General features: G+C 40.2%; 1 protein-coding gene across 6 annotated transcripts in view; it reads left to right on the top strand.

Annotated features, from left to right (window-relative positions):
• rras2 (RAS related 2) overlaps positions 1 to 4,464 on the top strand; it is a 111,504-nt gene extending 107,040 nt beyond the window's left edge. For all 6 annotated transcript variants that reach the window (XM_043705823.1, XM_043705818.1, XM_043705821.1 and 3 more), the window contains exon 6: positions 1,725 to 4,464. In XM_043705823.1, the coding sequence (XP_043561758.1) occupies positions 1,725 to 1,812 (88 nt within the window). In that variant the 3' untranslated portion in view covers positions 1,813 to 4,464. The remainder of the gene's footprint in view (positions 1 to 1,724) is intronic.
• The last annotated feature ends 7,031 nt before the right edge of the window (positions 4,465 to 11,495 follow it).

The following is an 11,495-nucleotide window of genomic DNA, read 5'->3' on the forward strand; positions in this document are numbered from 1 at the left end:
ATATCCCAGTCCTACGTCCCTAATCATGCCCTGTGTTTATCTGCGTTCACTGTTAGGCTTCTTGCATTGAAATAAATGCAGTTTAATTTACCTTGCTCTCTGCTTTGTTCCTGCCTGCTCAGACTGTTCGACTTGCTCCTCTTCCCACCTGTAATCATCTCCCGCTGATCTCTTTCCTCGCAATCGCTGAGATCCCATCACCCCCAACTTATTAGTTTAAATCCTCCCAAGCAGCTCGGGCAAATCTCCCTACCAATATATTAGTCCCCTTTCAATTCAGGTGCAATCCATCCATCTTATACAAGTCACATCTGGCCCAGAAGAGAATCCAATAATCCAACAATGTGAACCCTTCTACCCTCCCAGCTCCTCAACCACAAACTCTTCTGCTGTGTTCCTACCCTCACTAGCTTGTAGCACCAGGAGTAATCCATATATTACTATTCTTGAGGGCCTCCTTTTTAAATTCTTGCCTAACTTCCTATATTCTTCCTTCTGAATCTCCTCCTTTTTCCCTTCCTATATCGTTACTTCCAATATGTATAACGGTCTCCTGGTCCCACTTAAATTTTCAGAATATTCTGCACACTCTGAGATATTATTGATCCTGGCACCAGGGAAGCAACATATACCATTCTGACTTTTTGCTGTTGGCCACAAAAATGTGTCTGTTCTCTGACTAGAGTTCCCTATCACAATCAATCACTTGGAACCTGACATACCCTTTGTTATTTTGGAGCCAGTCTGGGTGCCAGAAACTTGGCTGTCTGTGTTGTGTTCTCCTGAGAGTCCATCACCCCCTACGTTTTCTAAAGCAGCGTACTTGTTTGAGAGAGTTCCAAAAAGTTGCATGGTGCATCCTCTTCAGCCCAGAAATTATTTAAACTCATGCATCTCTTCCAGCTTCCTTCACACAGCTGTTTTAAGGACTGCATATGCATATTCATATTCAACTTTACAGTTGAAATTTAGTGAACAGAGAAGTTGGAAGTGATACTTCCAAAGTACATAGAGGCAAAATATGCAAAATGGTACAATCTTAAAGGTAGCATATGAGCAAAGTTATTTAGGGGTTCACTTAAACACATCTCTGACGATGTCAAAACAAGTAAGAGTCTTTTTAAAGCTTCGAGGATTCTTGGCTTTACAAGTAGAATCCAAAAGTAGGACGATAATGCTGAACAGTTAGAAATTGCAACTTTGGCCTCAGCTGGTGTATTTTCTTAGTCCGGGGCAACAGCCTTCACTGAAGGCCTTTTAAGAGGGTGCAAAGGAACAGCAATAAGATGGTCCCAGAGTTGATGAGATTCACTTAGTGGAGAGACTGGAGAAGTTTAGGGCTGGAGTAGAATGGGGTAAGGCAAGATTGCAATTGTTTGAGTTAGTAGAAAAAATAAGGATAAACTGTTTCCATTGGCAGAATGGTTATTATCCAGAAGAGAGAACTGGTCAAAGAGCCAGATGGGGGAATCAGAATCTTTTTGTGATGTTCTGGATTGCAAAATCTCATGGGCTATTGACAACTGGTCGAACAGCAATTTTGAAAATGTTGGCAAAAAAGTAAATCTGCAAGGCTGTGAACAAAAAGTGAGGGATTAGAACTAATTGTTCGTTCTGTGTGATTGGCCAAATGGTGATCATTTCTGCTCTACAATACTATAAAACTATGTTTTCAGGCAAAAAGAGAATAATTGACTTGTCTTTTTCTCTCGTCCTCCTTGCAGAAGATTTCAAGAGCAAGAATGTCCTCCTTCTCCAGAACCTTCACGGAATGAGAAAGATAGTAGTGGCTGTCACTGTGTCCTATTTTGAGATGTTGTTCCTGTACTCACCCAGATTTGCCAAACCACATGTTCCTATTTCTGCCTTCAGAATCCTTTTGTGTGTCTATCAGTATTGCCCCTTTACCTGCATGCTTACTGTTTGGCCGCAGAGAGCCTTAGTCTGATGAAGAAATTTGCTGTGTAATGCTCTTGAGGAGCAGGGAATTTTGCCACTCTTTCCTCAAGATTCCAGGTTAAATTTTAAGGAAACAAACACTAAGGCTGCTACTGAGTATGTTGCAGTTCTATTTGTGTCTCAGTTCTATTTGTTTCAGGAATGATATTTCTACTAATTATGAAAGAAAATTTGGAATGTAAGTTGATTTGAGCTAATTTGCCTTGTGAAGTGTTTTAAAATCCATGCTTACATGTCTTGTCCCAAGTGCCATTTAACTTCTAGTGCTATGGTTACATGCTAATCAGCTATTGTACATAAGGATCCTTTATTTCCAAGAAAAAAAGTTGATAATGAAGAAAGGGCAGCAAGTAAGAGTGAACTGACTTTTATTTTGCCCTGGATAACACACACAGAAATAAGCCTTAAACAGCACTTCATTGTTGGTAAGAGTCTGAGTTTCATGTAATGCTGCAGTTTGTTCCAGTGGCCAAATCCAGTCAGTCTACTGTATTTATTTTAACAGTCCAGAGAGATTTTCAAGAAACAATGTGGCTAAGAATCTGTGATCTCACTGGACATGAACATTCTAGATTTTCTTTTTTATTATTTTAAAACAATTTCACATCATTGTTGAGGAGTTCCAAGTCTTTCTATTTGTCTTCCTTTGATGTGAGTGTATTTTGGGATAAGGGATTCAAAGTGCTAAATTGTAGTTGATTTTTTCCTCATGTAATATAAAGAGATGGAATTGATCCTTCCATTGAAGATGATTAAATGTTTTGCTATATACTTTTATACATTATTTTCTTATCAAACTAGTTAACAAGTATTTTTATATGTTTGTAAACAAATATGCTTCCACAGCATAACGTGTGTATATGTAAAGATGAGTATTTAATTCTCACATTTCACTTTTAACTGACAATTATACGTATAATTTACAAAACTGTGGTAGTCCTTTCCTGATGTCCTCATAGCAGCTGAATGTGTCCAGCTATATGTGGTCATGTGCCTGCAAAATGTACCTACAGAGTTTTACAAGATTTTCCAGAATACTCTGACCAGGTATTACAAAGATGGATCTACTTCATAAGTGTGGAATTTGAGAAACTCCTGCTGATATTTTTTAGGTTTGACTGTGAATGGTCTCTGAGTACAAGTTCAGCAGATTTGTAACTTGGTTTGAGATTTGCTCTTTGAGCTGGATCATTGAAAGGTTGTACACAACTATTCTGATACTGACCATAAATCAACTTCTTGAAGTTTGATCATACTATACCCTTGTATAGCTTCTGGTGCTAGAATAAAAGATGATTAATTTGAAGAAGACCAAATATTTTATCTCTGTCTCTCGCTTGCTGTGACACTTTCTCCCTTCTGCTTATGTATGTATTATACTCGATGTATTTCTGGTCACTGTCTTGGTCTTTGACCATCAACCAGAAGGTAGGTTGGTGATTTTCTTTTTTTTTCCTCTTGAAGTGGTTTATTCCAGTTACCATGCAATTCATGGTCTAGAAGTCTGTTCTCAGAAGGTTGACTCTGAAATTTGTATTGGCTACATGACAGTTTTTGCAAAATCTATGTGCATTGAGTATTTAACCGAAAGAGATGATGAGGCAGTATGAGTATTGCAGGTGTTGCCTTCTTTGCAAAGAACAACTATGTGATACTTAAAGTCAGCATTTTTCAGAAATATTACGAAGCTCCACATTCTGTTGGTAAGGAGGGCATGTCTGAGAGAACTCCCCATAGATACGTGAATGGATAATATGCTGGTTATGGGGAAGTTGGTTAACTTAGGTTGAACTGAGCCATTGCAGGCATGTTCCAAAATTTGGCCTAGGGTGAAGTTTATCAGAAAGTCTTTTGAGTTCTTTTACTGCTCCAACTACATTTGTAAAATCTACTATTATGACTTAATCATATTCAAACCAAGGATATTATGAATTTAATGATTTCAGAGATGGGAAACATTTCGCCTTTCATTATTTGGAGTGTAGATGCAATTTGGATTCAGAATCGCCATCTAATAATACAAAAAATACCTTTCAGCATATCACGCATTTGCTGGCTGTTTATTGCAACAGTCCAATTAGTCTCACTTCCTCACTCTTTACGCATTATCCTACTTTTTTTTAACTTTGATCTTCCCTCTAATATTGTTTGAAAGTTAAATGTATACGATATGTATGAACATAGTAAAATGGTGGGCAAACTACATTTACTGCTTCCATCAGCCTTTCATGCAGTGCAGTCTTGATCAGTGATTATCATGCAAAAACAATTCACATCTGCTGTCTGCTTTTGCCAGTTGTCATTTCTGAAACTGAAACAGTTTCTCTTAATTTGTTTTAATTTTATATTTGTTTCTGCAGAAATATACAATCAGGACTTGACATTAATTTTCATAGCTTCATTAATTTTCTGAACAAAACGGTCATAAATGCTAATGTTATGCTAGTGTGGTTGGAGAAAGAAGAAAATGTTTTTCTTTCTAAATAAAGAAACCACTTGCATTCATATTGTGTCTTTCCTGGACTGAGTGTCCCAAAGGACTTCACAAGCAATCATGTAGTTATGAAGTGCTGTTCTAATGGGAGTGTTATGGGCCAGGCCAGACCACCTCAAAACGCTTTAAAAAGATAGCCCTTGTTCTTGTTTTAATGTCAGATGTTAAGTGGATATTCCAGGAATGATGCAGCTGGTCAATCCACTCTGCTTTAAGCAAATCAGAATTTATTTACACACTACAGTTGAAATATGAACAAAAGAAAACAAATTTAAAATTGCAACTATTTGGAAACCTAACCAACTTGAAAACACAACTTAACAAAGGAGCTGTTCCAATACCCACAACATTCCAAAAACACACACCCTTTGGCAAATGGTAAATTCAAACTCAGGTTCCTGCAGGCAAGAGAGATTGCAGAGAGAGGAGTCATGCAAGAAACATCTGTTGAAGCATGGAATCATTTTTCACCGTAACAACTTCTCTGCTACCAGCAGTTTCTGACTGCCTGCTAAAACAAACCAAACGAGAAAAAAACCTTTGTTTAAAGTAGACTTCCAGACATTTTGCCACCTCTGCCTTTACAACCCCTCTTGGGAAAAAAAACAAGGACAAAATAGGGTGGCATTGTCACACGAGAATCAGGAGATAAGTCAATAAACTTGTACCTAGTTAAGTACCCCAAACAGAAACAAGACAAGTGGTGTTTCATGTCCTGAAACAGACTTGCTACCACAGCCACATTTCCTTCCTCAGCACCTGCCGATGGAACTGACTGACCCCGAATGGACTCTGGACTACATTCAGACCAACACAATTTTGACTCAACCAGGACAACCAGTACCTGCAACAAATCCGAACCTGCAACTGCAAGATGTGCAAAACTTGCACCCACACCTCCCCCCTCACCTCCCTCCAAGGCCCCAATGGACCCTTCCATATCCATCGCAAATTCACCTGCACCTTCAAACACATCATTTACTGTATCTGCTGCACCTGATGTGGTCCCCTCTACATTGGGGAGACAGGCCGCCTACTTGCGGAACGTTTCAGAGAACACCACTGGGATACCCACACCAACCAACCCAACCGCCCTGTGGCTGAACACTTTAACTCCCCCTCCCACTCCACCAAGGACATGCAGGTCCTTGGCCACCTCCATCGTCAGATCCTGGTCACACGACGCCTGGAGGAAGAGCGCCTCATTTTCCACCTAGGAACCCTCCAACCACAAGGAATGAATGTAGATTTCTCCAGCTTCCTCATTTCCCCTCCCCCCACCTTATCTCAGTTCCAACCCCCGGATTCAGCACCGCCCTCTTGACCTGCAATCTTCTTCCTGACATCTCCGCCCCACCCCCTCTCCGGCCTATCACCCTCACCTCCTTCCATCGTATTCCCAGCGCCCACCCCCCCCACCTTTTATCTCAGCCCGCTTGGCACACCAGCCTCATTCCTGAAGAAGGACTTATGCCTGAAGCGTCGATTCTCCTGCTCCTTGGCCTGCTGCACTTTTCCAGCACCACATTTTTCGACAAGTGGTAGATTGTCAGTGTGTTTGATTTTTGACATGGTAATATTTCAATGCCCCTTTCTTGCAGTGCTGCCATGTGATCTTTTCTAACCATGTCAAAACAAATGCTTGTTTTATTTAAAGCATGACACTTCCAGCTGTGTAATGAGCTATAACCTAGAAACCTCACTCTAATTTATAATGACATGGGTTTAAGTCCTGTCATGACAGATGGTGAAATTTGTAATTAATTTAGTTTCCAGATTATTTATATATTATCTCCAATGGCCTTACAGTTTGCTTATTGTAAGACTTCTGGCTGACATGAGACTCGTGACCCATAGCAATGTGGTTGGTTCTTAATTGCCCTGTGAAATGGCTTAGCAAGCCAATTTCATCAAATTTGTTACAAATCCCAAAATAAAAGGAATGAAACTAGTCAGATCACACAATGTTGACCTAGGCCCTTGAACTGACAAAGGCAAACCCAGCCTTGCTACTCCTACAAAGTTCTCCTTGCTAACATCCTGGTGATTTCGCAAAAACTAGGGAAAGCTGCCTGAAGACTAGTCAAGCAAGGCTGACATTGCCTGTGAGAGAAGATTCTGTATGACTGTGTCCTAATGGTAGGTCAGAAGCACCAGTGGTGGAGGCAGAGTGATAAACAGTTGGGAGGGAGTGGCCTTAGGAGTCTGCAACATGGTACCAGTTCAAACATAAGTAATGAAGTGTCTTCTAATTGTCCAGAAATGTCTTATGCACTAAAAACTAGACAACAGTGATCAGGCCACTTCCAGCACATGTCTATTCTCAGTTCACCAGCAAAGAGGTCACTGACAGTACTATCAAGTGGCACCTACTCCACAGTAATCTGCTCAATGGTGCTCTGTTCAGGTTCTGCCTGGGCCACATTGCTCCTGCCCTCATTACAGCCAGACAATGGCAAGCCCAGTCCTATCAATCCTGCAAAGTCCTCCATGTTAACATTTTGGAGCTTGTGCCAAATAGGAAAACTGGCATTGGACAAAAGAACTAGACTCCAGAGATGAGAATGAGTATCCTTGATATTAAGCTGACATGAAATGTGTCAATGTTTGTTAGTAAAACTGAGGTCAATTGGAACTGGGGTTGTGGGTTGGTGGAAAATGATCTTTCTGCTGGTTGGAGCCATATCTAGCACAAAGAAAGATGGGGTTAGTTGTTGGAGGAACCAATGATAAGAACCCATGTAAACCTATAAAACTTTTGATTCCAACTTACATTTTTAACACTGCTATAGCCAAATGAACAACTACAGATGTAAATTTCAGTGCTTTCTAGATGAGGTGTCAAGGGACTTTCAAAGGGGCAGAGTTAAAAGGGACTGCAAACTGGTCATTTCTTGAGCATTACAGTCAGTTCTTCTTGTGCAACTCTGTCGTATAGAAAAGTTGCGCTTTATAAATGGCACTGTAATTGTGTTACAGCCAACAAGTTTTAACAGTTCGTGCTGCAGAAAGTGTCCCCAATTCGTCAATTGCTAGCGAATTTGCATTGATGAAATGTGCTTTATGACAGAATGACCTGTATCTCATACTCAAAAGAATTTCAACTAATAAAGGTCTATAAGTTCAAAATTGACTGCTTAACTATCAACATTCTACCATCCACTTTTTGCAAATAATTTAGATGCTGATGCATATATTTTTGGACAAACTTCTCACGGCCAAACAAAGCATGTCCGTAGTTGTCATGCATTTCATAACTTACTCTCTTGGTACCTCATGAAATGCTAATTAAATTAGATCTTTGGTCAGAAAGGAGAAAGTGAGGACTACAGATGCTGGAGATCAGAGTTGAAACGTGTGCTGTTGGAAATGCACAGTTGGTCAGGCAGCATCTGAGGAGCAGGAGAGTCAATGTTTCAAGCATAGCTCCTCTTCAAGGTATGACTCTGCTGTGCCTTGGATGCTGCCTGACCAGCTGTTCTTTTCCGACAGCACACTTATCAATTTTTTGGTCAGAAACAAAGGTATCCACAAGGGAGGGCATTGTTAGAAATTAACCATGAGGTGACCTCTGGGAGCAGGTGACTAAAGAAGCCAATCCTGTTAATTCTGTGACATTTTGTTTCTTTTGTAAAACTGAGAACTTTGGAACTTTGTTCAGTGTCTGTTTGTAATGTCAATAATTTCAATCCAAGAGCATCCCTGCACAAGTTTCTCAGGGTGGTAGAATTTCTAATCTCTGTTCAGAGATGTTATAAATGTCTGAAGCAGGTGGGAATTGAACCGTGGCCTGCTGCTTTGGAGGGAGCGACACTATTACAAAACAATAGCTCCCAGTTGCCCAATAATCTTCAATTACTTCATCAATGGCTGACCTTCTGTCATAAAGTATGAGTGGGAATGTTTTGCTAATGATTCTATCATTATCAGAATGATTGACTCTTCAGATACTGAATCTGTCTGTGTACATTGGCAGCAAGACCTAGACAACAAATTGGTTTTAGAGTAGGTGGCAAATAATTGTGGCAAAAACCACACAAGTGCCAGACAATGATCATCTTCAACAAAAGAGAATCTAAGCACAGCATAGCAATTTACAAAAAAGTGGTACTCCTCTACTATGAACATCATAAAATTGAGTCGGAAGTAAGGAGGTATGTGGCAAGTAACTCTTATCCTGATTCCCAACATCTGTCATGGAATACTCACTTTCCGGCATGGGTGCAATTTACAGACTACAGAGCAGTCCATTGGCACTTCATCCACCACCTTCAGTGTTCGCTCTTTTCAGTTCAGTGCCAATGTACAATGGCAATAGTTTGTATCATCTGCGAGATGTAGTGCAGGAATTCATGAATCCTTCTTCAACAGCTCGTTCAAAGTTATGACCTAGACAGATAAGTGTAGCACATACTTTGGAACAGCACCACCGGCAAATTCCCCTCTAAACTGCACACCATCATGACTTCATAGAACCTTTAGTGTGGAAGCAAACCATTTGCCCCATTGAGTCAGCATCCACCCTCTAAGGAGCATACCACCCTGACCCTATCCCTGTAACCCTACATTTCCTGTCGTCAATCCACTGAACCTGTACATCTTTAGATTGTGGGAGGAAACTGGAGCACATGGAGGGGACCCACACAGACACTGGGAGAACATGCAGACTCCACACTGACTGTCACCCATGGCTGGAATTTAATTCAGCTCCTTGGCACTGAGAGGCAACAATGCTAACCACTAAGCTACTTGTAACTCCATCACCGTTGTCAACATCCCACAAACTCCGTTCCTATCAGTACTGTAGGTGCCCTACACTTAAAGGAGTGCAATGGTCCATGGGCAGTAAAGACTGGAATAGCCAACAGTGCCCATATTTAATGAATGAATATTTTAAAAAGCTCATGAAATAAGACTCCAATCTTATATCTATTGAGTGTTCTTTTTATTTCTACACTGCAGGAACAACTATCTAGCCATCAGAAAATCCAGGCCAATATCTCTACCCTACCTAAAAGTTAATCTGGTCCACAGCTAATAATTTGGTAAACATTTGTTTTATCTACAAATATCCAGAATAATTGAACGTTGGATGGGTAAAACTACATACCTTTAACATGGGATAGCATTTGGACAGTAGTGTTTGAAACATTGGATTAATGTGTACTTGTCAGTTACTGCTTGAGATGAGATTATGGAAGAGTTAAAATTGCAAATATGCATTGATTTAGTCAGTTCATTATGTGATGGCACTAAGTACAGTGGATAAATTGTCTTTTATAAAGATGCACTTAGAGATCGGAAGGCCTAACATATTTACTGAATTGGAAGGAAAGTGCATTGTAAAATAAACTCAATATCTTAATGGTGATTCCTGAAGACAAATCAATCTAAAGCATAAACATGTTCTTATTCTTGTGCTAACAAGCATGGAATATAAATACAATTATCTATTATCAATTCAAAAACAGTGGAAAAATGCTGGGGTGGGGGTGGGGGGAGGTGGGGAATGTTGTGGTTATTATGACAGTGATATTGGGCCGTTTAACACAGTCAATCAAATCGTAAACTTTACAAACTTCCTCCAAAAATCTATTGGTAGCAGGCTTCTACGGTGTTTCACAGTTGTGATGTGCAATGCAGTTTCTGTTGAGACTTTTGCTGCATACCATCTTTATTCATGCTTTGATGGATGCATAGTGTCCTTAGATTTTTGAAAGTAATGTGTTGTTTAGAATAACTTTTGAAGAACCTTTTAAAAAAATGATAGATTGTGGTACAAAGGTGATATAAGTTGGCTTGGGTGGCAAGGCAATGATACAGGGGCTTTTGAAGGCAAACCAAAACATAGAGGTCGGCTAGGTGCAATTATGTTTCACAGGCAACGCTGTGGCATAAGTGGCAGTACATGAAATGATTGACTTTGACTTTCAAAAGAAAGCTGGATAAGCTCATGATCCTGGACAACCTTTTCAGGTTATGGAACAAAAACAATTGTGACATCAGTCAGCATGGTCTCCTGGAGCTTATTTCACAGTTGGGAGTTTCTTCACTGCAATAGCTCCACACAGGCTGGTGTCACTAAGTCACCCTTTATTTACATGAAGAAAGTCCTTGACAGCGATCCTGTTTCCTCAGAGCCAGCCCTGAGTGAACAGAACCTCTGACACTCCTGGGGTAGCACGGTGGCTCAGTAGTTAGCACTGCTGTCTCAGTGCCAGGGACTAGGGTTCAATTCCAGCCTTGGGCAACTGTCTGTGTTGAGTTTGCATGTTCTCCGTGTCTGTGTGGGTTTTCTCTCGGTCCAAAGACGTGCAGATTAGGTGAATTGGCAATGTTAAATTTCCCATAGTGTTCAGGGATGTGTAGGTTAGGTGCATTAGTCAGGGGAAATGTAGAGTAATAGAGTAGGTGAATGGGTCTGGGTGGGATACTGTTTGGAGGGTTGGTGTGGACTTGTTGGGCCAAATGGCCTGTTTCCACACTGTAGGGATTCTATAAATATGTCAGCCAGGGCTCCCTGATTGGGGCTATTAAACTGGTCCAATTAGACAACTCATTCTCTGGCTGACCTTGTTACCATCACTACATCCATAGCATTTCCTGAAAAAGTCCAGTTTTTTTTAATCTATCATCTTCGTGGAGCTTGCAAAATCTTGGAAACAGCATTTGGTTAATGTATTTATAGGCTGTGCTATTCCTGGATGGGGCAAATTAAATAATGCAATTGGGCCTTTACAGTTAGCCTTTTGAAGTTTTTTTTTATTATGTAGTTCCGATACACTGAACAAGCTGAAGATTTTAGTACATTCTGAAAAAAGTCATTTATTTAAGTTAAAAACCATTAATGTGGCAGGATAAAGAGGCCAAGCAGCATTTTGCTCAATCATGCAATGATTAAAGGTAGCTTAGGGACTTAAGAGGAAAGAACTTTGAAAATAATAAATAGAGAATACTTGGATTTTAGAGTATCAACATTTTGACATTTTAAGTTATAGTTCAGTAGAAGATGGAAACAAGATCAATCTGATCTGGTGCAATG

Source organism: Chiloscyllium plagiosum, chromosome 16 (assembly GCF_004010195.1).
Source record: "Chiloscyllium plagiosum isolate BGI_BamShark_2017 chromosome 16, ASM401019v2, whole genome shotgun sequence".
Lineage (NCBI taxonomy): Eukaryota > Metazoa > Chordata > Chondrichthyes > Orectolobiformes > Hemiscylliidae > Chiloscyllium > Chiloscyllium plagiosum.